General features: G+C 38.4%; 5 protein-coding genes across 9 annotated transcripts; 4 read left to right on the top strand and 1 right to left on the bottom strand.

Annotated features, from left to right (window-relative positions):
* The first annotated feature begins 665 nt into the window (after positions 1 to 665).
* Positions 666 to 8,503, top strand: HMA5 (heavy metal atpase 5). Its single transcript, XM_089607996.1, has 7 exons — positions 666 to 1,389; positions 2,866 to 3,987; positions 4,492 to 4,776; positions 5,352 to 5,606; positions 6,248 to 6,370; positions 6,453 to 6,926; positions 7,661 to 8,503. The coding sequence occupies exons 1-7, from the start codon at positions 1,012 to 1,014 to the stop codon at positions 8,078 to 8,080; spliced, it is 3,057 nt and encodes a 1,018-aa protein (XP_089464122.1). The 5' UTR covers positions 666 to 1,011; the 3' UTR covers positions 8,081 to 8,503.
* Positions 8,504 to 9,754: 1,251 nt separating this feature from the next.
* GSTT1 (glutathione S-transferase THETA 1) lies at positions 9,755 to 12,074 on the bottom strand. The gene is made up of 7 exons (XM_089607997.1): positions 11,913 to 12,074; positions 11,745 to 11,818; positions 11,448 to 11,508; positions 11,072 to 11,125; positions 10,814 to 10,893; positions 10,502 to 10,707; positions 9,755 to 10,144 (listed from the first exon to the last, which is right to left on the bottom strand). Exons 1-7 carry the CDS (start codon positions 11,975 to 11,977, stop codon positions 9,959 to 9,961), a joined length of 726 nt encoding a protein of 241 aa, XP_089464123.1. The 5' UTR covers positions 11,978 to 12,074; the 3' UTR covers positions 9,755 to 9,958.
* Positions 12,075 to 14,395: 2,321 nt separating this feature from the next.
* LOC149405733 (multiple C2 domain and transmembrane region protein 7-like) lies at positions 14,396 to 17,642 on the top strand. Of its 5 annotated transcripts, XM_089604995.1 has the most exons (4): positions 14,396 to 14,938; positions 15,029 to 15,614; positions 15,645 to 17,058; positions 17,162 to 17,642. In XM_089604995.1, exons 1-4 carry the CDS (start codon positions 14,396 to 14,398, stop codon positions 17,580 to 17,582), a joined length of 2,964 nt encoding a protein of 987 aa, XP_089461121.1. In that variant the 3' UTR covers positions 17,583 to 17,642. The 5 variants fall into 5 exon arrangements, with proteins under 5 accessions (XP_089461121.1, XP_089461112.1, XP_089461109.1 ...); XM_089604986.1 differs by having other exon boundaries at positions 14,396 to 14,933; positions 15,018 to 17,058; XM_089604983.1 differs by having other exon boundaries at positions 14,396 to 14,897; positions 14,955 to 17,058.
* Positions 17,643 to 20,681: 3,039 nt separating this feature from the next.
* RHS8 (root hair specific 8) lies at positions 20,682 to 23,431 on the top strand. The gene is made up of 2 exons (XM_089607870.1): positions 20,682 to 21,994; positions 22,411 to 23,431. The coding sequence occupies exons 1-2, from the start codon at positions 20,682 to 20,684 to the stop codon at positions 23,360 to 23,362; spliced, it is 2,265 nt and encodes a 754-aa protein (XP_089463996.1). The 3' UTR covers positions 23,363 to 23,431.
* A 2,628-nt stretch (positions 23,432 to 26,059) lies between these two features.
* SRS8 (SHI-related sequence 8) lies at positions 26,060 to 26,705 on the top strand. Its single transcript, XM_089607872.1, has 3 exons — positions 26,060 to 26,230; positions 26,280 to 26,623; positions 26,693 to 26,705. The coding sequence occupies exons 1-3, from the start codon at positions 26,096 to 26,098 to the stop codon at positions 26,703 to 26,705; spliced, it is 492 nt and encodes a 163-aa protein (XP_089463998.1). The 5' UTR covers positions 26,060 to 26,095.
* Positions 26,706 to 26,765: the final 60 nt, after the last annotated feature.

Genomic DNA, 26,765 nt, shown 5'->3' on the forward strand with positions numbered 1-26,765 from the left:
AATCTACTATTAACACTATTAATCACTCTCACATTGGGTTATAATCTCTCTAATGCGAGACTTTTGTTTAGTAATTATCAATTAATATGTTTCTTGAAATAGTTATTGAACACCAACGACTCACACTCATTTCTTTTAGCTTTTGACAAAAAATGACCAATTGTATACTTCTCGTAAAGAGGATTGACAAACCTAGACATGGCATATTCATAAATATACCACAAATTTTACCTTCAGAAAAGTCACTAGATTCTAATTTAATGCCATATTTCCAACAAATAATACCACGAGCCTTTTTCCTCAACGAAATTTTGAACACCATGCCAATATTTGGCAAATTCCCTAAAGTAATGATATAGCTAGGTACTCAAAATTCGAGACTCTTCAACATTCCTTACTAAATTGATCAAACCTTCTCTAGCCTCTACTGTCAGTAATTAATTTATACCATATCCTATTTTTAAAATAAAAGTCCACTAGCTTTTTAATAGTAACATTCCCACATTTATCCCACTGGCTCCCACAATAAATACTAATTCATAGTAATTGGTCCACTGAAAAAAAACATTCCTTTTTCCTAGTCACATTATTTAATATTTTTTTTTTGGGGAACAAATCCTTTGGGGAACTATTTAAACACCATATACTTTGGTGATACCACGAAACTCTTACTATACCCTAAAAAAAGGCCAAACACACATTCGTCATGAAATTTTGTTCATCCTAAAAAAAAAAAAATCCCAAAGAAAAGCTAGCTATTACACACATCCTTTATTGATCTTCCTTTAAGCTTAGGATTCACATACTCATATATAGAGAGAAAAAAAAAAGAACGAAAGAGAAAGAAGAGTAAAGCATCATATCATTAAATACACTCCCTTTTTTTTCCTTTTTTTTTTTCAATTTAGCCCCACACAAAAAAGAAAAAAAAAAAAATTCAATCCTCTTCATATATAGTACCACAACCAACATATCAAAATCACCATTGAATAAATAAGCATTGATATCATCATGAGCTCTACTATCACCACAACCAAAGCCCAAGCCAAAGCCAAAGACATTAAATTCATTCCATGGAGTTGTGTGGTTTGCAACAACAACAATGAGAGCCCATATTGGTGGGGCTGCGGTGGCTGCAATTGTGGCTCCGCCACGTCATCATCTCCGGCGAGGCCTCGTTATCCGGCGGTGCCGAGCCACCCTAGAGAGTTCGCCGGAGAAGACTGCCAGGTGGCGGCAAAAGCGGTGTTCGGTGTCGAGGGAATGACTTGCGGTGCTTGCGCCGGATCGGTGGAAAAAGCCGTTAAGAGGCTTCCCGGGATTAGAGAAGCCGCCGTGGATATCTTGAACAACAAGGCACTAGTTCTTTATTTCCCCAAATACGTTAATGTAAGTCTTCTTCTTCTTCTTCTTTTTTTTTTTTGTAATTTATTATAAATAATTGATCCATAGGTTGATACTAAATGTGTTTTTTTTTTAGAAGTATAAGCTTATCATGAGACATTAGTAATTGACCGAGTTCATAGTTTTTCATTTTTATTTTTTAAATATCATCTGATGGTTATTAATAATAATAATGATCGTATCCATATATCCACTTATCTTGAACAACAAGGCTAACTAATTTGTTTTTATTTTTATTTTTTATTTTTTTTTATACATAATTCAGTTTTTTGTTTTACTTTTAATTTTTTGCCGGATATATTTTAGTTTACTATTGTACGACTTTATAGTTTGTACTATAACATTTGATGATCTTATTCTTAATGATAAGTGGTTTAAATAATAGCCATATTAGTAATAATGATAATGATCGTATTCACATCCACTACCTAGTATATTATTGGTTATGTATTATAACTTGACTGAAAGTGATGTCTTTTTTTTTTAATGGTTTACAGCAGAGAAATCCATGTCAAGTGAAATAAAAATAATACCTAATAATTAATAGTTAAGTTATTGTTCGTTTATCTCATTTTGATCTGAAGCAACTTAATTTGAGACGTAGCAGCAACTTAAGTTCCCGGACAATCCGTGTATTTTGTTATTGTTTTCTTTTATTTTTAATTTTTATATTTAGATAGACTAGAACTGGAAGCTCTGTGGTGCACAGTGTCATGTACGTTTAATTAGCTTTTTGTTTTTCAATATGTAGATCTAAATATTAGCTAGTTCAGTAATGATTGTAATTAAAAATCATGTTTTATTATAAACCTTAGCGATGATAAAAAAAAAAATTGTTATTTAAATATATATTAAAATAATTATATTAAATGCGGTGATAAATTAGAATAGTGTGCACGCAATTTCAATACCGTCATCATAACCCATTCATTATTAAAGAAAACATTCTTGATTGAATTCCTTCCAATAAAAAAGAAACGACTGTTTTGTTTGTGTGTAACGTCACAATTTTTATCTAATTCTAAAAATAATTCGGACATGATCCAACTGAAGAATTATGAGTTAAATGTGCGAATTTAAAAATTACCTCATTTTATAGCAAAACTAAAACTTTAAAATATGCGCATAGAGCATAGTCACTTTTACGTACGTTAGGCAGCGAATTCAAACATTTTCATCACATTACTTATTATCCAAGCAATGCATGAACATTACCGTTGGCTAACAGAGAAACATAATAATTTTCTCTACAGGAAGATATGATTTCCCAACTCCAACACCGTCACTAAAAATATATGTAAAATGTATGAATTTTTTGAAGATTGGCCTATTACTTGTTCCCAAACTAAAACTTGAAAACATGTTCACCCAATAAACTTTAAAAAAATGTATCCAATTGCTTGTTCTCCAAGCAAAACATAACCGTTGGGGCTAAAGCAAATTAATAATAATTTCGTACAGGAAGCTAGGATCCGCCAGACAATCGAAGACGCGGGATTCGAAGCCACGATCCTCCGAGAAGAATCATCGTCGAGCTTCTCCGACGGACCAGCGATCCAAGTCTGCTGGATCGGAATCAAAGGAATGACATGTACGTCATGTTCATCGACAATTGAGTCAGCCCTAAACACTCTCCGGGGCGTCCGTACAGCCCAAGTCGCCCTAGCCACCGAAGAAGCCGAGATCCACTATGACCCCAAAACCCTAACCCACAACCAAATCATCGAAGCCGTCGAAGACACCGGCTTCGAGGCCTCGCTGATCAGCCTCGGTGAGGACGTCACCAAAATCGACATCCAAGTCGAGGGCTTCAAGACCGACGAGTCTCTCCGGTCCATCGCGGATTCTCTACGCTCGATCCCGGGGATCGTGGAGATCGAGACGTTCCCGGAGATAAAGAAGATCTCGATCGCGTACAAGGCCGATCTCACGGGCCCAAGGACGTTCATCGAGGCCGTCGAATCCTCCGGATCCGGGCACTTCAAGGCCGTGATCTACCCGGAGGACCAAGGCGCGAGGGACAAAGCTCGCCGGAGAGAAATCGGGCGGTACAAGAAGTGGTTTCTTTGGAGCCTAATCTTCACAATCCCGGTCTTCTTGACCTCAATGGTGTTCATGTACATCCCATGGATCAAGAAGATCCTTGACATCAAAGTGGTCAACATGTTGACCGTGGGCGAGATCCTCCGGTGGGAGCTCGCGACACCTGTCCAGTTTGTCGTCGGAAGGAGATTCTATGTCGGGTCCTACAAAGCCCTCCGTAACAGATCGCCCAACATGGACGTCCTAATCGCGCTCGGGACCAACGCCGCGTACTTCTACTCGGTCTACATCGTTCTCCGGGCCGCGAATTCGAAGGATTTCGAGGGCACGGATTTCTTCGAGACGAGCTCGATGCTCATCACTTTCATCCTCCTAGGGAAGTACCTCGAGGTTTTGGCCAAGGGAAAGACCTCGGAGGCCATAGCCAAGCTCATGAACTTGGCCCCCGAGACAGCCGTCCTCCTCAGCTTCGACCGAGACGGGAATGTCTCCGGCGAGGAGATTGATAGCCGTCTCATACAGAAGAACGATGTGATCAAGGTATATATATGTTATATAGATATTTAGAACAAATGATCAATAAACTATTATATAAGTGGAAATTTTAATCCCTTGATTATTTTTTTAATAAAATATTCGTAAATGATTGATTTTGCAACAATTTCATATAAAATTGACATGTTAAGTTTTACCAATTGTATTCTAACTCTAAAATATTATATAAAATTTAAATACTTTTAGAGTTTTATAATAAGATTTTGTTTTAATAATACTTGTTGTTTTGGTGTTTAAAAGTCCACTTTTTTCTAAATTTCCATGATGCTTTTAGAAGCTACATGTCGTTTATAAAAGCCAATTGTCGCTCTTTACTTCTAAAAATTTATTTTGTAGTAATGTCTCAAAAATCAACAAACCGAAGTTTATTTTGCTAAAACCTTAGTACACTGAAAAAAAAATATGTCACTCGCATAATAGTTCGCCAAAAAGAAGCTTTTTTTTAGTATATTCCCGGCTCACTATTAATAATCCGGTTGGTTATAATAGGTGGTCCCGGGGGCGAAGGTGGGGTCGGACGGGGTGGTGGTGTGGGGTCAGAGCCACGTGAACGAGAGCATGATAACGGGAGAGGCGAGGCCGGTGGGGAAGAAGAAAGGGGACGGTGTGATCGGAGGGACCGTGAACGAGAACGGGGTTTTGCATGTCAGGGCCACTAGGGTCGGGTCCGAGAGCGCTCTCTCGCAGATTGTCAGGCTCGTCGAGTCGGCTCAGATGGCCAAAGCTCCCGTACAGAAGTTCGCCGACACCATCTCAAAATACTTTGTCCCTTTGGTGAGTGAAAAGAATACAAGCACCTTATTGGGCTTTCAATTCTGCATATTTATAGGACTAATCACTATGTTTTGTGACAACATTGTCACAAAAACTAATCATACATTGTCCAAATTTAGTCGCAGATAAAGTCATTTCCCAAGGATTTTTTATTAAAAAATTCTCATATTTACAAATTTATTACTTTGCAACTAATGATATAAGCAATTAGAGAGAAATAAAGGATAATTTTTATAAGTGGTTATGAGATCTAGTATAAATTTGTGTCTTATAAGTTATAAGAACTTGGATCTACTGTCTCATTCTATGTCCGTCTAATTAAACTATGTCGTCTTTGTATCTTAAAAAAAATATAATAAAAAAACTAAGTGACACCATATCAATTTAATTTAATTAGAAGGAGGTGTACAAAAATGCTGAGCTCGTTTTATGATGTAAATTATGCTTGCATAGTTAGGCGTTAGGGTATGAAATGGCAAATGGTTAAACTATATCGGTATAAATTTGCAAATTTAAGTTAAGATTGCCTTTAAATTTGCAAAATAAAAGCACATTTCTTTTGCTCTCTCTTGTAGGTTATAATGTTGTCGTTTGTTACTTGGCTTGCGTGGTTTTTGGCGGGAAAATTTGAATGGTATCCTCGTTCATGGGTACCGTCTTCAATGGACGGATTCGAGCTTGCTCTTCAATTCGGGATATCGGTGGTTGTCATAGCTTGCCCATGTGCTCTCGGCCTCGCCACCCCAACGGCCGTCATGGTCGGCACCGGCGTCGGCGCCACCCAAGGCGTGCTCATCAAAGGAGGCCGCGCCTTGGAAAGTGCTCATAAGGTCAATACTTTTTCTTGTGAATTTTTGACAAATCGTAAAAAAAGTTTTAGTTAGTAAAGTAGCTAAACTCATTTTCTAATTAGTACATTTAAATGAAAGAATTAAATTAAAAAATTTAGTTTTTTTTTATTATTTACATGATTGACGGATTGTATTCTCATTCTATCATTCTATGTCTCTTTAATTAAATATGACAAGATGTCCTCTTAGTAAAAATTCAATGTCATGGAAAGTTATAATTTAATGGGAGAGACACCTCTAACATACCTGTATTTATGATTGGCTACCGTTTTAAAAACAAAAAATTAGATAACTAGCTAACTAAAACGTTTGAGATTGCTATATAGCCAACGTTTCGTAAATCGTTAGGTAAATAGTCACAAACATTACGTTGTATTCTTGATTTGCCTTTTCATTGAAATAAAAATGGCAGATTATTTACGTTAATTTACGCGTGTAAACACATGAATGTGACTATTTATCTATGATTTACAAAACGTTGGCTATATAGCAATGTGAAACTGCAAATATGACTATATACCTAATAGAGCCTTTTAAAAATCTATACTTGATCACTAAGGCTCTTTTTTTCACTTATCAAACAAGATCCTTATGGTTTTATTTTTATTTTTTTCATATAGATTGATTGCATCGTCTTCGACAAGACGGGCACGCTCACAATCGGGAAACCGGTGGTCGTCGATACAAAATTGTTCACAAAAATGACGGCCCACGAATTCCACGAGCTTGTCGCCGCGACCGAGGTACATCAATATTCACAAATTCACTCATTTAGAGCACCATATATAATAATAATGTTGGAAAAAAAAATTGTCTATTACAAAGGCGAATAGCGAGCACCCTCTAGCCAAGGCGATGGTCGAGTACGCGAAAAAGACGATGGACGAGAACGCAATGTTGGCCGAGGCAACGGACTTCGTGTCACTCACGGGCCAAGGAGTGAGAGCCGTGGTTCGAAACAAGACGGTGATTGTGGGGAACAAGAGCCTAATGGCTGATCACAACATAGCTGTCCCTATTGAGGCCGAGGAGGCTCTTGCCGAGGCCGAGGCCATGGCTCGCACCGGGATTCTCGTGTCCGTGGACGGAGTGGTCTCTGGGGTCGTGGCCATATCGGACCCTCTCAAGCCCGGGGCCCGAGAGGCAATCTCGATCCTCAAGTCGATGAAGATCAAGAGCATCGTCGCGACCGGTGACAATTGGGGCACCGCGAACTCTATCGCTAGGGAGGTCGGGATTGACACGGTTATTGCTGAGGCTAGGCCTGAGATTAAGGCTGAGAAAGTCAAGGAATTGCAGGTTTGTTGTGTGATGTTAATTAACTGCTTGAATTACTATATACTTCACTATACTAACATTCATCATATATGGCAATGTGTTTTGCTAGAGAAAAATATGTCATTAAAATTTTTTGAGCTAGTAGTTTGTGAACTATTTTGCTATTGATTTTTCGATCATGAATTATTATGGACTAATATAGGATCATATTCTACTCTTATTTTACGAATTTGAAAAACATGTTTACGAAGTTAACTAATTTGTTAATTTTGTATAATAAATTCTATTCCTTATAACAAAAAAATAAAAGCTAAACCTTTTTTCGATTTTTAGAGTAAATTGTTTTCATAATGATACTTATAAAATTAAATTATAAACAAGTTATTTAAAATTGTTAATATATTTAGAGTTGTTTAAATGTTGACTTTCAATTAAAAAAAATATATGAAATAGACTAAAATTCTACAAAATCAATCATTTAGACAATTTTGCTTTAATTGATAAAAGAAAAAGAAACATTTTGCTCTTAAATTAGTTTAGAAAAAAGAATATCAAAGACTATTTGTGCTAAAAATCCAAAATTGCTACTACTACTACTACTACTACTACATAAGAAATACAAAAGTAAAAATACAACTTTGTGAAGGTAATTTCTTGAAAATGAAAGAAAAAGAATTAATAGATATATATAGCCTTATTTTTTTTTTTTTTTTTGATTTGTAGTAAGCTATTGTATTTTTTGTGTCTGAAAATAGGCGATGGGTCATGTGGTGGCGATGGTCGGGGACGGGATCAACGACTCGCCTGCGCTGGTGGCGGCAGACGTGGGGATGGCTATCGGGGCAGGGACGGACATAGCCATCGAGGCGGCGGACATTGTCCTCATGAAGAGCAACTTGGAAGACGTGATCACGGCCATTGATCTCTCTAGGGCAACGTTTTCGCGCATTCGATTGAATTACATTTGGGCCATGGGCTACAATATCCTCGGAATCCCGATAGCCGCCGGAGTCCTCTTCCCCTCCACCGGATTCCGGCTGCCGCCATGGATCGCCGGAGCGGCCATGGCGGCTTCCTCGGTAAGTGTAGTTTGTTGCTCTCTCTTGCTGAAGAATTACAAGAGGCCAAAGAGGTTGGATAACCTTGAGATGGGAGGGGTTCGAGTTGAAGAGTAAATTTTAAATAGGGAAATAGACATCATAATGCTTTCTTAAATATATTTTTACCACAATGCGGATAAATTGCTATTTTTTTCAAAACTAATACTATTTTATGACGAGCTATGACAAAACTCGTTAGAAAATACGATATTTTATGACGGATTTGTCATAAAATGTTATTAGTTTAAAAGTAAAAAATAAAAAACAATTTTCCGTATTTTGGTGGAAACATAAAAGAAAATATTTTTCATGTTCATTTCCCTTTGAAATTGTATAATGGGGAAACAAAATTGTGCTGATCGTCAAAAATAAATGTATATACGTGTGATGTGTGTCTTACTAAAATTTTGTTATGATGTAATTGTCTACTATAATGTCCGTGTGCAAATAAAGAAAAAGAAAAAGAAAAGTCAAATTGAAGAAGAAAAAAGTGCTTAAATTTTGAATATTGCATGCGCGTTTAAGATTTAACCAAAAAAAAAAAAGTCATTAATTGTCATACTTTAAGAATTATATTTACTTAAAATAGGGCATACTTTGTCCGAAACAGTCGTTGATATTTTATCAACACATTAGAGCATTTTACTATATGTTTCTAGAGGGTTGTGTTGCTATCTAATAAGTTGAGTCAAAGGCTTAGAAAAGGCTAAGTTGAATTCTAAATTCATTTTCAACTTATTACAAAAGTAATCTTCACGTGTCACCTCCTATGTCATTGTGGGACAATTTTTATACAATTGTTACTCTTCTCTTCAACTTCTTTGACAATGTGAGCCGTATAAATCCGAATAAAATCAAATACAATCGATAATCGAATCGATCCAAAATTAAAAATTGATACCACATCATATAATTAAAATTCGGATTCGAATAATCAATCCAATTTCAAAACCTTACCGGATATCGATTTTTAATTTTAGAACAATCGGATATCGAAAATTTAATCGAATGGTTCATTTTTACTCTGGTTTTGATCATTGTAATAATTTTATAATCGAGTATCGATTTAAAAACTAGTTTCAAGTAAGTATGAATTTTAAGAATTGGATAACCGGTTTCTTTAAATCGATTTTAAAACTGGATCCAAATTTTAAATAACCGGATAACCGAATTTTGAAAATCGGAAATTAAAACTGAATATTGTACATTCGCTTAACCGAATTTTGGTTTTGGGCTAAACTGGACCGGTTATTGGACAAAAAATTTTAAAATCGAAAATTTAGATTCAAATATGAAAATGGTCAAAATTGAGCGAAATCGATCCAGTTCCAACCCTACATAAACACACTTAAAAAAAAAAAAAATCAAATAGGACCATCTTACATAAATGATATCGAATATTGATGATATAGACCAACTTTTTTTTTTTTTTTTTTAGTTTTGGCTCAATTATATATATAGTATGACCCACGCGTTGTTGCGAAATAAGTAATATATTTTAATCTGAAAGAAGAAATATATAGAGATGTGTCCAAAAATATTTAGGTTTGAAAAAATGTATTTAAAGTCTTTTTGAGATATTTTTATATTTTTGTACCCAAAAAAAAAAAAAAAAGTACGAATGAACATTACTTATATTTATAGTCCAATCTCTTATTTTTTCCTTTAAAAAAAAGTTTTTCAAAAACACTGTTCATATATATATAATATATATTAGATGTGTAATTGTATTATTTAACCTTATGATCAGTTCATATGTTAATACATATGTGATTAGTATAACATATCTCAACTTATTTTGCTTATGAAATAGTATCAAACATAAAAACATATTATTAGGTCATTCAAATTCGTTTGAACACTTATTTTACTTGCAATTTTTTTTTTTTTTTTTTTTTTTACTTTTAACGTCCCATGATCTATTATTACAGCGAGAAGAGTAATTATCGGATCTCACATCTTCGACGGAAGGTTCGTCTTCGAGCCAGAGCGCTTCTCTTGGAATCTTGCTTTGGCCTTGAAAAGGATATTGTGAAATTCTTCGAAATGCGGACTCGTCGCATTTTTTGTGTCTTCGATCCACTGCTGAACTTTCTTGTGGGGTCCGAGTATGCGAATTCGATCCTTCTCGTCAACTAACTGTAAAACCGACACATTACTTAAGTCACAAGTTATAACATCTACCATGAAACTTCAAATACACATTTCATAGGATTTATTTCGATTAATATTATGAAATCCGACTAAGAGTAAGATGTACATGCATTTGATTAAGAATACACTAAACCGATAACATATGTTTTTATTATGCTCATTTAAATATATCAATACGCAAAAATCAACCAAAAAGTCGATTAGGTTAATTTAACAATAAACAGAAAACTGAAAGAATGATATTGTGATTGAATTTACAATGCAAGTAATTCAATAAAACTCAGGGGATACAGATTATATTTTCCCTTATTTCTATGCCATGTATAGTAAGCTATGATTTACCTCGAGTTGCATTATCTCGCAGACCGAGCTGAGATCGGCTATCGAAGGTCGAAAGCCACCGAGCAAGAATTTTCCGTTGCCCTTGAGCCAAAAGGACTCGATTTTCGACAGAGAAGCGGAGAGAAGTTTCTCAGCCTCCGCGGCTGCTTGTGGGCTCGTGCGAATTCCAAGAGCGGGCCCGAGAACGGTGTTCAGAACATACTTGGCTGAAAAGAAAAAAAAAAAAAGAAAAGAAAAAAACTCGCATCTGATTGTTCTAGTTCTGTGTGTATGAGATAAAGGCAACGAGAGATCATATCGAGAAAGAATCACCTGCGCCGGGGCGCAAGTTAGTGTGGTGCCAATCCAATACCGAGTGAATTTTAGCTCTCCTGGAAAGATCAGAAGGGTACCTAAAAAAAGAAGATCGAATTTATCATTATCGGAAAAACTTCACTAAACGCTAAGAGTCGTTCTAATTGTGATGAAAAAAAGAAGATTATGATTATTTGGGTGAAATTAATATTCCATTCTCGATCCAACTCGATTGCAAAACTAGTTCGATAGGTGAACCGAAAAACAGAAACTTACCAGTGATCTGGGATCCCTGGAAATGCAGAAGCAAGATAGATGAGGATTGCGTGGCTGCAAAAAGTAAATAAAAATCAAAGCTTGAAAAATTTAACCCCAATTTGTCTGATACATTACTTTTGACATTGAACTTCACGGTACGAAAAAAGAGCTACTAATCCGGTCACATTTCGCATCGAAAACCAATATAAATTAAATCGAAGATATGCGAATCAATTCGTCGCTAGGTATCAGAAGCATCACAAGAAAATGATTAAAAGGAATTTTATCAGTAAGATGATGAGATGTAACAGCTTAGAGAAAATAATTTCAGCTTAACTTATGTTATGTTTATATTCATGCTAACATTTTGAAGTAGAAAAAAAGAAGAAACTACCTTTCAAAGAGCTTAAATCGTCCGTCAACGATCGCTGGAACTTGTCCCATTGGATTTATATCTGAATTTAAATCCCAGATTGTTAAAAAACTTTCCTTTCATTCTCAATCCATGCCCACAATTTCTCTGTCACTTGTGAAAATCCTAAAATATAACTCTAATTCAAATAAAATGGGTTTTCTGAGATAGAGAAAAGCACAATCAAACTCAGATCGTGAATTCGATTTTTTTTTTTTTTTTAGCAAATTATGAGCTCCAAACTTACATAACAAATATGATGAAAATAAAAAATTAGACCTTTGAAATTGGGGGATAAGTGTTGACCCTGTGCCAAGTCCACCTTCACCTCCTCAAACTCTATGCCATTTACCCTGAAAAAGCAAATTCGGACACAAATTCAATATTAAAAAAAAAAAAAAAAAAAAAGCCAATCCTTTGAAAGGACAAAGAAGAAAGAGGAATTACTTGCAGAAAATCAAAACCGCGCGAGACGGCTGTGATAATCGATCAACATATACTTTGAGAGTCATCCTTTTGTTCTTCTTTCCGATGAATTTCTGAGATCGCTATGTCAGAATACAGTCTTGACTTTTAATCTTATCTAGATTGGTTTTGTTTCTATTTTTTTTGTTTATAGTAAAATTGTTTTAAAATATTAACTTTTAATTAAAATCAACGTTTAAATAACTTGGGGATATCGCCTACGTATATAAATTGACCAATTATGAAACAAAAACTAGTTAAATTCATATAAACAGTAAATGAAAGTAAAAACAATTTTGGATTTCTTGTATATGATTTTTTAATGATATTTTTTTTTATATTATAAGCAACTTATTTAAATAATTATAATATAAGCAATGTTTCATTAATTATAATTACCCATTAAAATTTTATTAACAACAATTAATTGGTAATTTTTCCCAAATAATTTTCGCATTTAATATAATTAGGCTATTTCGCTTGAAAGCTTTTTTTTTTTTTTTTGTTGCTATTTTTTCAACAAAAAAAAGACCTACAACAATAGGCTATAGCCATGCTGTTAAAGAAAACTTAGAACATTACCTATTATCTTAATAATTAGTTTAGAATGATTATGTTGTTTAATTTTTTCATGTTGTAATGTATTTATATATACGCTAAAATACTTTGTTAAAGCCGTTGCTATTTTAATCCAAGCATTTTTGTAATATATAAATAAATTAAAAATTCCACACATATACATGTATGTAGTATAAAACGTATGTTGTTTTATTATTTATCATAAATGTATTTGTTATGTTTATTTAAAAATGATCAATTACTAATAATTTATATTATGTTTTTATTATTATTGGAGAATTAAGCATATGATATAAGTATGGACAATAATTTAAAAATTGATATAAATTTAAAATTTTAATTGGGCTATAAATTTTAAAATTATTCTCCATATAATTAGGCTAGAATTTTTAAATTATTGTCCAAGTAGTAATTTATAATATGTTAGGCTATAATAACTATTTGATATAAGATTATTCTTTTATCACCTTATCTAACATATTAATTAATGAACAATACAATTCTGCGCTAATGCGCGGGATATGTAGGCTCGTATTTTACTATTATCATTTTTTTTTTGTCCATTAAAGTACTTCTCTATACTAATTATGTGAGGGTTTGAGGTTACTCGTCGTATAAAACTCTTATCGTGTAGCGTCAAATAATTATAGATACACAAAAGGTTACGACGATTACTTAGTCAATTAACCATCGAGCCAAGCACGATCCTTCACAAGACAATAATTAACCGTCGATATGTCACTGGGTTAAATAGTCGAGAAAAATCCTGAAGGTATTGATGTGGTGTAAGAACTTAAATAAATTGCAATGAAACGTCGATACATTCAATTATGTTGCACCTTCGATTTACAAAAAAAGAACAACAATAAATGCTTACCATCGACGAGTATACTAACGGGCGCGCAATACATAATTTTTTTTACTAACTAGCCATATTTTCTATACATGGTCTTTTGATATGAATATAAATAAATTAAATTAAATTAATAATGTCAAGTTTTTAAGATAAATGGTTAAGAATGTATTCGTCAATAAAACTCAAAATGACGAGGTTGACAAAATGGGCGACTTTTCTTGCTCTTGAGTTGACTATAAACAATATTCTTATCTTAAAGCAGATAAATGAACTTCCTTCCAAGTAATATAAAAAAAAAAAAAAAAAAAAAAAAAAAAAAACCTTCCTTCCAAGTCTTGGTTGAATCCTGTCCGACCATTTTTTTTATTATTATTTTTTTTCTGTCAACTTATGAAACGATGTTATTTTTTCCCTTCTTTTTCTTTTTAAATATATTTTCCTTTGCCAACATTTTCTTGTCCCTCGAACACAGTAACATACTTTGTGACGTAAATAACATCGTAACATGTTGTTGCTTTGTATTTTATTTACTGATTAATTTTTTTAAATACTATACCAAATGGCCTAATAAAGAATCCATGTGTAATAGCCGGGCTCTTAGGATCTCTAGTTTGTTATAATTGTACTTCTGGCATATGATCAAATTAAATATTTTTTTTAAATCACATCTACACGCTAAAATGATACATTATTGGCGTAATATATGTATGTACAGTATTTTGTTTAGTGTTTAATTAATGCAGTCCAGTTTACGAGGAAGTAAAATTAATGCACATGCAAAATCTACGACTTTGACACTTTTCAATTCCTAGTTTTATCTTCTCGATCCAAAATTTACGCAGAAGTGTTTAGCCTCTCACCTTTTAGTAAGTAATCCTCAACTTCAGTCCACACTCGATCCCAATACAAAACTTGCTTGTTCTTTCTTCCTCGTTCCATTTTTTTATGGTTTCATACAAAAAGCTTTACACATACATGACTACACTCTTTGAAGCTAATAATAGTAAAACCTAAACTATCTCTCTACATAATGAGCAACTTGAAGCTCGGCGTGGAAGTCATCGGAGCTCACAACCTCCTCCCGAGAGACGGAAACGGAACCTCGAGCGCCTTCGTCGAGCTCCTCTTTGACGGTCAACGCGACCGGACATCGGTCAAGGAGCGAGACTTGAACCCTTTCTGGGACGAGACCTTCGCCTTCGACATCTCTGATCCGGCGACGCTCGGTTGCCTGACCTTGGAAGTCAACGTCTACGACCACCCGGCCAAGACCTTCCTCGGCCGCGTAACCCTCCCCGGAACCTCCTTCGTCCCGATCTCCGACTCCGTCGCGCTCCACTACCCGCTGCAGAAGCGGCGTGTGATGTCGCGCGTCAGAGGCGAGCTCGGGCTCAGAGTCTTCGTCGCCGACAAAGTTTCGTTCAAGAAAGATGTCGCGGTGAGCCATAGTAGTAATAAGAGTAAGGCGGTGGAATCAAAGAAGGGCGTGAGGCACACATTCCATCACCTTCCCAAGAGTGGGACTCAAAAACCTAACCCTACCCCAAACCCTAACCCTAAACCCAACCCTAACCCTAACCCTAACCCTAACCCTAACCCTAGGCCTAGCACTAGCTTTAGCCATGATGTAGCGGAAGATCACCATTATGATAAGCACGTCGGAGTCGGGGTGATGGAGCAGGTGGGCCCTCCGGTGCCACCGGCACCGGCGAGATTGGTGAAGGTTTACTCGGAGCAGTCGGCCCAGCTGGCGGAGTATGCGCTGAAGGAGACGAGCCCAATGTTGGGCGGTGGGAGGGTGGTTGGAGGGAAGGTTGTTCGCCGTGGATGGTACGGATGGGGGACCGGAGAGAATAAGTCGGCGGCGCCGAGCTCGTATGATCTTGTGGAGAAGATGTACTTTTTGTACGTCCGAGTGGTCAAGGCTCGGGAGCTAGGGATGGCGGTGGGGGAGTTGGTCTCTAGCGAGGTTGACCCATTTGTGGAGGTTCGGATAGGGAACTACAAAGGGGTGACGAGGCACTTCGAGGGAAGGAGGAGTCCGGAGTGGGGCCAGGTGTTTGCCTTCTCCAAGGATCGGCTTCAGGCCTCAGTGGTGGAGGTTGTCGTCAAGGACAAGAATCTCGTGGCGAGGGACGAGATCATCGGAGTCGTCTGGTTCGATGTCAACGACGTCCCTCTCCGGGTCCCGCCCGACAGCCCGCTGGCCCCGGAGTGGTACCGCCTCGAGGACACGAAGAAAAGGGGCGGTGTCGATTATGAGAAGATCCTTCGGGGAGAGCTCATGCTCGCGGTATGGATCGGAACCCAAGCCGACGAGGCTTTCCCCGATGCTTGGCACTCTGACACCGCCACTCTTCCGGTGGTTGACTCATCGTCTTCCTCCTCATCATCATCTGCGGCCGCGATGGTGAGGGCGAAGGTCTATCACTCGCCACGGTTGTGGTACCTACGGTTTAGCGTGATCGAGGCGCAGGACTTGGTCCCGACCGAGAAGAATCGCTTCGCCAACGTTTCCGTGAGGGCTCAGCTAGGGCACCAGATCCAGAAAACGAAGACGAGGACCGGAGGTAGTAGTGGGAACGTGGTGTGGGAAGAGGAGCTGATGTTTGTGGTGGCAGAGCCGTTTGAGGAGACTCTGGTGGTGTCGGTGGAGGACCAGATGAGTTCGGGGAAGAACGAGGAGCTCGGGAGAGTGTACTTCCCCACGAAGAGGATCGAGAGGTGGGCCGGAGAGAGGATGATCCGATCCATGTGGGTCAACCTCGAGAAGCCGGTACTAGTTGACCTCGACCAGCTCAAAAGGGAGAAGTTCTCGAGCCGAATCCACGTACGCGCATGTCTGGAAGGCGGCTACCACGTCCTTGACCAGCCCGTCCACTTTAGCTCCGACCTTCGACCCTCCGCCAGAGGGCTATGGACGCCACCTCTCGGCCTTCTCGAGATGGGTATCCTTCGTGCCTCCGTCCCCGCCCGATCAGCCTACTGCGTTGCAAGGTACGCCGACAAGTGGGTCCGAACCCGCACCCTCGCCACTGACGGCCCATCCCTCGGCCTTAACTACAATGAGCCGTATAGTTGGCAAGTCTTCGATCCCGCCACGGTGTTGACCCTCGGGGTCTTCGACTCCGATCACCATAAGATGGGAAAGGTGAGGATTCGAATATCGACTCTAGAGGCAGGTCGGATCTACACGAACGTGTACCCGCTCCTCCTTATGGGTCCCACCGGGCTGAAGAGGATGGGGGAGCTCCACCTAGCGGTGAGATTCTCATACACCTCCCTCGCGAACATGCTTTACGCTTACTCGAAGCCGCTTCTCCCGAGGATGCACTACCTCCGCCCGATCGAGCCCGCTCGGCTGGACTTGCTCCGTCACTACTCGGTCGGGATCATCGCAACCCGGTTGGCCAGAGCCGAGCCGCCTCTACGAAAGGAAGTGGTGGAGTACATGTCCGACGCGCACAAGCAGCTTTGGAGCATGCGTCGAACCAAGGCCAACTTCCACCGCCTCGTCGAGGTCTTCTCGGGGGCGATAGCCGCCGGGAAGTGGCTCGGGGAAGTCCGCGCCTGGTCCAACCCCACCACCACGCTCCTCGTCCACGTCCTCTTCCTCATGCTCGTCGCCTTCCCGGACCTCGCCATCCCAACCGCCTTCCTCTACATGTCTCTCATCGGGGCATGGAAATATCGGTACTGATCAGATCAGATGACTCGATTATATTTCTCGCTTCTATAATTTATATACTGACGCTACACTAAACTGTGGTGATTTTGTTGACTGGTATCGTCGTAGGTACCGGCCCACGTACCCGCCCCACGCCAACGCGAGGCTGTCGGGGGCGGAGGCGGCCCACCCGGAGGAGATGGACGAGGAGTTCGACACGTTCCCGACGGGGCGGGCCCCGGACGTGGTGAGGATGAGGTACGACCGGCTGCGGGCCGTGGGCGGGCGGGTCGAGGCGGCGCTCGGGGACCTCGCCGCCCAAGGGGAGAGGGTCGGGGCTCTGCTCCGGTGGCGGGACCCGCGAGCCACCGCGGTGTTTGTGGCGTTCTGCCTCGTTGTCGCCCTCGTGGCGTACATCGTTCCGTTCCAGCTGGCGCTTGCGCTGGCGGGGATCTATTGGCTGCGACATCCGAGGTTTCGCCGCCGCCTGCCTTCTGTCCCCGTCAACTTCTTCCGCCGCCTTCCCGCCCGGACTGATAGTTTGTTGTAAAACAAAATCCTATATATATTTCATTATTTTCTACTTTTATATTGGCATTCATTCATATCCTCGGAGTTTTATGGAAATGTTGCTTTAAATTAACATTTCTCTGCTCGTTTTTTTTTTTTTTGGTGTACTATTGAATTAACATTTATTTTTGCTTTGTTTGAAATATAATGGTTTATCCTTGATCAATATAAGTACCCGTAGCCAAAAAGAAAAAAAGAAAAAAAAAATAAGAACTCTATCTCCTTCGAAGCGCTGTTTGGAGGAAAAACCTGCGTTTGGTTCGAGCGACGGCGACGTGGAAGGGAATGAAGATGACTGGGATGTTTCAGATACGCAATCGCAGTGTTCGACGAAATGCTCGAACTAAATGTAGATTTCTGGCCAAACAAGTCAGCCGGTGGGATCGTGTTCCTGTGCCTTCTGAACGAGCAAGAGATAGTGGGGAAAATGATTGACTTCTTGAGTCAACAACAATGAAAAAATAGAAGTAAATAGTCGTGTGGAGAAGAAAAGAGGGGTTTTTTTTTTTTTTTTTTTTTTTGGGAATAAAAGTCAACGAGAATATTGACCGAGGGATGATTTTGTAATCATAATCAGAAAAATTGAGGAGAGAAATGTGATCGACTTTATTTATAGTGAAGAGTATGAATGATATTTTTGTTCTTTTATTTTTGCAATAAAAATAATAATAATAAGGCCTTTCGTGAGTATTTTTTTTCTCCTAATGTTGATTATATGAGCAAAAAAAATAGCCATTAAAACTGTTCATTTAGTAGCATTCTATTTCTCTTGGATTATTTTTCTTAAGTTTAATTTGTAGATAAAAATATAACTAGAAACTTATATATTTATTTTTGCTAAATTGAACACGATTATAAATGTTTGTATATTTAATGGGCATGTAAATTTACTATTGAAAAAAATGGGCATGTAAATGAAATTAGTATCGTTGGTGTTGGACTTCGTCTTCCATATATATCAAACTCATGACCTAAACAAAGAAATGAGTCTAGTCCCAAAGAACAATCTTGGAGCCAGGAAGTACTGCCCATGACAAAATTGCCGAGCTAAAGCATCAGAGCCTTAGCCCGACCCGAACAAGAAATGGCGAGCCGAGCTATTTCGTCCTCCATAGATATCAAACTCATGACCTAAACAAAGAAATGAGTCTAGGCCCAAAGAACAATCTTGGAGCCGGGAAGTACGGCCCATGACAAAATTGCCGAGCTAAAGCATCAGAGCCTTAGCCCGACCCGAACAAGAAATGACGAGCCGAGCACTTTTTAGTTTAGCTTGTCATTTAGCACTCCTCGAGCTAAGGTCGTCTTTTAGCTCAGCTCGGCCTGACGTATAAGACCCGTCAACCACGATCTCCTCAACCGTTCTCCTAAGACCCGGGTCAAGCACACCACATGACACACGACGAGAATAAGTAGATTAACTCAAGTATTATGTGTCCCTGAAGAAGTGAAGCTCAGAGACCTTCTTCAAACCCTATATATGTGAGATTAAAAGATTAAATTGTGACTTTTTTTCCTATGCATGTTTATTTTCTCGACCGGGCTCTGCGATTTCCAAGTCTTTTGTTCATTATTCTTCATCACTTTAATCAATATATTTCATTTATTTTACGTATTATTGTATTTCTATTTCAATTCAATAAAAAAAAACTATGCCCCGTAATTCGTCATTTATTTACAAGAATATAATTTTGTCTATTTCATTATTGGAAGTTGATTTGATCTCGTAATGCAATTACGAGGCCCATTTATAAATTTAAATCGATTCTTTCTTTTGAAAGACCGAAAAATTGTTTTGAAATGAATCTCACCTCAACAAGTATAACGTTTGTAAAGGTTTCAACTATTGAATGATTGAGCAATAAGAAGCCATCAAAGATATTAACGTTATTTTTATTAAAATTGTAATTGAAGTTGAGTCTGCCTATACTAGAAAGCCCAAGCTTATCATTCGAAAACACACATAAATTTTCCTTCAAACGAAATCCTCTCATTTTTCAGTGTCTTATTTTCTTGTCGTCCGGGTGAATTCTTGTCGTGGTTATAGTTCTCTTTAGATGTAGATTATAGTGCACAACTCGTCTCACCCATTGTTGTATCTTGAGAAGCATTTGTTATAATTTTTCGAGCACTTGTAAGAGAGCATTTATGCTTTAAAGAGATTCTCCATGAGGCCTTCGTCTCGTTTTTTTTTTTTTTTTTTTTTTTTTTGTAACCGGTCAAGGTTGAATTGTTGTATTTTTTATTTCTATTTTCCATAGTATTTTGTAGAAATAAGTTCATTTTTTTTTTCTTCTTATTATATTTATTTCACAAGTTATTTAATTGTCAATTCCCACAAATATTATTTATAATATTTAATGATGTAAGCGATTAAATCATCAGTTCGTTATTATATAGACGGTTGTATATATATATATATATATGCATGCCTTTAGCTTCCGAAAAAAAAAATGATATGCGTTCATTCATGCATTTGAATGATAGAAAGTTTTGTGTTGAGAACGTTCTATATATCAACAACAACAAAATAGTCAACTTTTCTATTTATTTATAAATCATTGTAGGAGGGAGAGAGACCAAATGCGTGTACATGAACCTCAACATTTAGTATTTTCTTAAAGAATAAAAATACATTGGTAGATCTCCATATCCATATTTATTCTCTCCTACATTTTCGTACATACCTAAAATAAAATAAAATAGCATGATCACAAGCACTTAGTCCATTTCTTCCAATATTTATATCTATATTATTCTATAACTACCGAGTCTAGTTATTATAACGTACGTTATATATGTATGTGCTGGATCTTTTTTTTTCTTTAGAACGTTAAAAATCAAGTCATTTTTAAATTTTAAAAAATTCAAAAATGAAATTCTCTCCAAACATGGCTGAGAACGTGCAAACAAATATATAGCAACATATCATGAGAAAAAAAAATTAATAACGACGTGCTTTCATGTATTTCTAATCATTAGGTGATCAACAATGCAAATTCCAAACACTAGAAAAACAAGCCAAACTCTTTCTCTTCATATGTCACCAAAAAATAAAGAGCCGGAAGATAAAAAAAAAATGCCTATTTCTCTGTCCAAAAAGAAATGCAAAACCCCACCAAAGAAATTAGTGGAACAGAAAAAATGTTGTTCCTCTCTCACAAACTTTGTGAGGTATCTATACAGACTTCCTATAGTAATTTCTTTGCTTCTTTTGATCTACCTTTGGTCTTCCTCGAGCACGATCATCTCGGGCAAGATTGTCCATGTTTGCGTCTCGTCGAGGAAGCTCAACAGCCTCTATTGCCTCTCTGCCGGCACTCAGCCCAATTTCGAGATCCCGATCCCGGCCCTCGATAACGGCACGGCTTCGACGGCTGAGATTGGCTCGACTGCTTTCGAGACTCGTGAGAAGGATATCCAAAGTTCGGAGTTGGAGAAAGAAATATCAAGTAGTCCTTTTGTCACTTTGGAATTGGAGAAAGAAGTCCCAAGTAATCCAATTGTTGATAATAGTACTTCTTCTAATCCTATTGTCACTTTGGAATTGGAGAAAGAAATCCCAAGCAGTCCAATTGTTGATAATAGTACTATCGGAAGTCCTATTGTCAATAATTTGAGTTTAGAGAAAGAAATCCCAAGTAAGTCAAATGTTGATAATAATACTTCTTTTAGCCCTATTGTCACTTTGGAATTGAAGAAAGAAATCCCAAATAGTCCAATTATTGATAATAATACTATTGGAAGTCCTATTGTCAATTTGGAATTAAAGAGAGAAATCTCAAATAGTTCAATTGTTGACAATAGTACAAGTGGAAGTCCTATTGACAATTTGGAATTGGAGAAAGAAATCTCAAATAGTCCAATTATTAATAGTAGTACTATTGGGAGTCCTATTGTTAATTTGGGGCTAGAGAAGGATCATTTTGTTACAAATTTGGAGGTGACAAGCCCAATTGATAATAGTACTACAACTTCTAGTCCTATTGTGGATAAGAAAGAAGGAGAAATCAATGTCCTTGAGCTAGTTAGGGGCTCGGATTCGCAATCAGACTCGGGCTCGGACCCGAGCCACAATGGGGAAGAAAACAAAACTGACGGTGAGCTCGAGGTCGTGGAGCAAATCGTCCAAGAGATTCGGGCTTGGACGGCGAACAAGACCCGAAAGAGCTGCGATGGCCGGGGAATTTACGTCTACGACCTTCCCTCGAAATTCAACACGGACCTCTTGAGCCAGTGCGGCGACATGGTCAAGTGGATTGATTTTTGTAGATACTTGACCAACGGGGGACTTGGCGAGCCCATCCCAAAATTAGGCCCGGCCTGGTATCGAACACACATGTACGCCCTCGAGCCCATATTCCACGCCCGAGCCCTCAACCACCCATGCAGGTAATAGCTAAACGCCTCTTTCTAATTTCTCATTTATTTTATATGGTGTCATTTTATAGATGGTCTCTCAGTAGCGCTTTTATTTACAACGAAAAAAAAAATCATCATTCGGTTATAAGTTGTAGCAATCTAACCATTTGAAACTTAAAGTTTTGCAAAATAATCAAAATTTGATAATGTTGGAGAATCAATCTGATTTTTATTAATTTTATTTATTTTAATAGCTCTTAATCTTATTATTTATGAAATAACTAAAAGAAAAGCTAGTTGTTTCTATTTTTTCTATACCTAAATAATTTTAAATTTCCTTTAAAGTTCATATTTTCGGTATTGTCCCCAATTTTTTTATTTTTAACATCTAGACCCTTAGATTTAATTTCTGACTCCGCCCCTGCGATACAATACAATACACACAGGGTGAAAAACCAATCCGAAGCAAAACTATTCTACGTGCCGTTCTACGGCGGCCTCGACATCCTCCGGTGGCACTTCAAGAACGTCTCAGGAGAGGTCAAGGACGCTCTGGGCCTCGACCTCGTCCGCTATCTCAGCTCCCAACCAGCTTGGACCCGAAACTCGGGCGCGGACCACGTGTTCGCGCTCGGGAAGATCTCGTGGGACTTCCGGCGAGCCGCGGAGGGGGTCTCCTGGGGCTCGAGCTTCCTCGAGCTCCCGGAGACCCAGTCTCCGGCGAAGGTCCTCATCGAGCGCCAGCCCTGGCGCGTCAACGACGTCGGGGTCCCGCACCCGACCTACTTCCACCCGAGGTCCGACTCCGACGTGCTGACGTGGCAGGCCGAGGTCGTCTCCTCCGGCCGCCCCCACCTCGCGTGCTTCGCCGGAGCGGCGAGGCCGAAGTCGCCGGAGAATATCCGGACGAGGCTGATGCAGCAGTGCTCCGCCGCCGGCGACGGCGGGGTCTGCCGGATTTTGGACTGCAACTCCGGGAAAGGGTGCGGAGAGCCCGAGGAGCTCGTGGGACTGTTTAAAGAGTCGGAGTTTTGCCTTCAGCCGCCGGGGGATAGTCCGACGAGGCGGTCGGTCTTCGACTCGCTGGTCTCGGGGTGTATTCCGGTGCTGTTCGACCCTTTCACGGCGTACTATCAGTACCCGTGGCATCTGCCGGAGGATCGCCGGAAATACTCGGTGTTCATCGACCAGAGCGACGTTCGGGAAAAAGGTGTGAACGTGATCGAGGTTCTGCAGAGGATTTCGAAGGAGGAGAGGGATAATATGAGGAGGTTTATCGTGTACGAGATCTTGCCGGGTTTGGTCTACGCGGATCCGGATTCTCAGTTGGAGAATTTCAGAGATGCTTTTTCGATTACCGTTGATAGTTTGGTTGATAGAGTCAACGGCTTGTTGTGAAACACCATTCAAATTGTTTTTTTTTTTTTTTTTTTTTTTTTGTCCACACATATTTTTTGGTTTGGTTAACAGTTATGTATTTAGCTTTGATTAATGATGATATGATATTTATCAAAAAAAAAAAAAAATTGATGATATGATACACGTTTTTTTTCCCCCGAACTTGCACTAATAAAAAAACCATACACAAATGGTTATACTACATTATAATATTATTACAGTGTTAGGAAAAAAAATAATTGTTCATTTTATTAAAACCTTAAGCAAAATTTCGAAATGGGCCATTTGAGAAATGATTTTCAACATTGCAATCAGCGGATAAGCGGAGAGAAAATTACACTCCACTAGTTTACTATTTTCTCTTTGTTTTTGTTTATTTTTGTCTAGTTTAAACTCCATTTTCATTTGCTTGTGGATCTGATTTAGTTTTATTTTTTAGTTGAATATTAGATATTGTTCTGGCTTTTAGTTTATTGTGTTTGATTGATTTGGATGTTGAGATTTGGATCGTGACATGTCTACTTTCTTTCTTGTCTTATTTAGTAGCTAAATTGTTAGAGTGGTGATGTAGTTAGAGACTTGAATTTTGTTGGTTGATCACCCTATATTTGATTCGTGCTTCATGGCGGGTTAGAACTTGAACTCTAGGGATTTGGGATGTGTTTCATCTCTAGTTAGTCTAGCTAGCTAATTAGTGAACTCATAGCTAGATTAGAAATCGAAAGGTAATAAACGAGTGAGATCTACCCAATCTCTCATCATTCTACCTAAATCTATAGAGAGATTAGAAGATGAATGTAGTTGATTGAAATCATGGGTTGAAATACTGTTGTTTTTTTTTTAATAGAACTCGAATGAGAGGTGTAAGTTCGCCAAATACCTAAGTCTATTCCAACTTGAGAGAGATTGTTGGAGATATTAAAGGGATCTAGACTAAGTTTTTTTGTTCTAACCCGAGCTTAGAATCAATACTCTAACCAACCGAGTCGACGAACTAACGAAGTTGAGCCCATTTGCTTACCTTATAGTTATAAAATTATTGTTAATCGTTTTTATTCTCTTTTGCATTTTAATTCATTTTCACCTTAAAAACATAAAAATCGCATTTTTACAATTCTAAAACTCAATTAGATTTTCTTGTTAATTTATATTGAAAATCGTAAAAGTTCCTTGTGGGATTCGATACTCATACCTAAGCACCCGTTATTACTTGAAGACATGTGTGCTTGCGTTGTAAAGAACTTCAATCTTCAAGTCAAACGTAAATTTGTCGACTTCAATCGTCTCGTATATATCCACCAATTGCACGTAGTTAACATCTTTCAGAATATCAAACACAAAGGTCACAACATTAATGACAACCATTTCTGATCTTCTTTCTCATAAGTCATGTTAGATCAGACAAACACTTAAAAAACAAAAAAACAAAAAAATTCAAATCAGCCATCGCACACTCTATTGCAGACAATCACTAAGTGTCACAAACCATTGCAAACCATCTTCAAGCTCGCCAACCATCGCAAACTATCACTATTCCACATATAACCTTAACTATTGTAACCCATCGGGTTATCTGGTCTCGTTACGTATAAATGTAATACTCAAAGTTGTAATGTATAAAGACTTGTATTTGAGTTTTATATGGTTTGTAACCTCTCTCTCAGGTTTTAATAGTGGATTTTGGAGTTAATGGCTTGAATTCGCAAAAGAATGCTCGAAATGTCAAGAAATTATATTTTTGCTCTCATTATAGAAACAGCTGAGTAAAGGAATAGAAAAATTATGGAAATAACTTTTAAAACTTAGCTTTAATATGAGGTGGACTGGAAACTGGAAATTTTGAGATCATTCTGAGAATGTTCATACTACTTTGAGAGAAAATATTTTTTCCGAACACAAGGTTCGAATTTTTTTTTAAATATAAACAAACGAGCTCGGAAAATTATGAAACTTTCCAGAACCTTATATTATATGTTAATATCTCTGATGTTGTAGTGTTACTACCGCAAAGTGTTAATGTTGAATCGTCTACGATATTTTATAAATATTTTTGTACTTTATAAGTTATATTTCTTATAAGCGTGTGTTGTCAAATGCCACAAAGAACGAGAAAAAAAAAAAACAAAATCCAGCGTCTTTTGATATACATATATCTCCGCAAACTAATTTATGTATCTATTTTGAGTTTTATTTTCAAAGTAAAATTTTTTTTTCCAAAAAAGTATAGCAAGAAAAGGTGACGCACTTCCCTTAAAAAAAAAAAGAAAAAAGCTCCTAAAGGGTGGACGTCACAGTTATCTTAAACCATCGCTAACTATCACAAAAATCTTTAAATTTCATCGATAATTTTATTGAATTTCATCTTTATTCATCGCAAATATTCATATAAATCCATTTTTTAAAGGGTTATATATAGCCACCCAACAAAAGCGATTTTGGATTTGGCCATCATTTGGTTAATTTCCGGTTAATAGTCACACCATTTATTTACAGTATAACAAAATACCAAAATAACCTCAACTGTTCCCGCTCATTTACATACTGAAAATAAAAACATTTAAAACAAATATACGGATAATAACTAGTTATTAATGTCAGTAACTGCTCCCGCTATTCAAGGTAAGGAAATTAAAAGCCTTTTTAATGAGAAACGCTGCCACAAACTAAAAAAAAAAAAAAAAAAAAAAAAAAAAAAAAAAAAACACTAAAACCCCCCTCCTCTCTCTCATCGTCATGGCAGGCTTCTTCTCACTAGGCGGCGGCGGCGGAGGAGCGGGATCGTCCTCCTCCACGGGGCGACCACCGCAGACGTCACTGGAGCATCAAGAGCAAGGCGGCGGAGGAGTGTTCTGGACGCAGCAGCCGTCCGTACAAGGCGCTATCGTAGGCGTCGAACTTCGATCTGTGGCAAGCGCAGCCTCAGGTGGTGTACCGGCTGCAGGCGGAGGAACAGCAAGGCGAAGGGTTATATTCCGACGCGGCGGCGAGGTCTTCGTCGGGGTCGGGTGGAGGCGTGAGCTGTCAGGACTGCGGCAACCAAACCAAGAAGGACTGTCCCCACATGAGGTGCCGCACCTGTTGCAAGAGCCGGGGATTGGACTGCGCCACGCACGTGAAGAGCACGTGGGTCCCCGCCTCCAAGAGCCGCGAGAGGCAGCACCTCCTTCAGGCCGCCGCCACCACTTCTAATCACGACCACCACCACATCACCACCGCCGTCAAGCGTCACTTCGTCCTCCTCTCCGCGATCTGCTTCCAAAGGTCCCGATTGGAATCATGGACTCCGCGAAGAACAATTTTTTTTTTTTTGGTTGTTGCTCACATTAATAGTATGTTCGTGTAAATAGAAAGCATATTTACAGTATATTCGTGTAAATACGAAGCATATTTACAGTATATTCAT

Source organism: Urtica dioica, chromosome 2 (genome assembly GCF_054948205.1).
Source record: "Urtica dioica subsp. dioica isolate 48M chromosome 2, U.dioica_male_clone48M_v1_H2, whole genome shotgun sequence".
Lineage (NCBI taxonomy): Eukaryota > Viridiplantae > Streptophyta > Magnoliopsida > Rosales > Urticaceae > Urtica > Urtica dioica.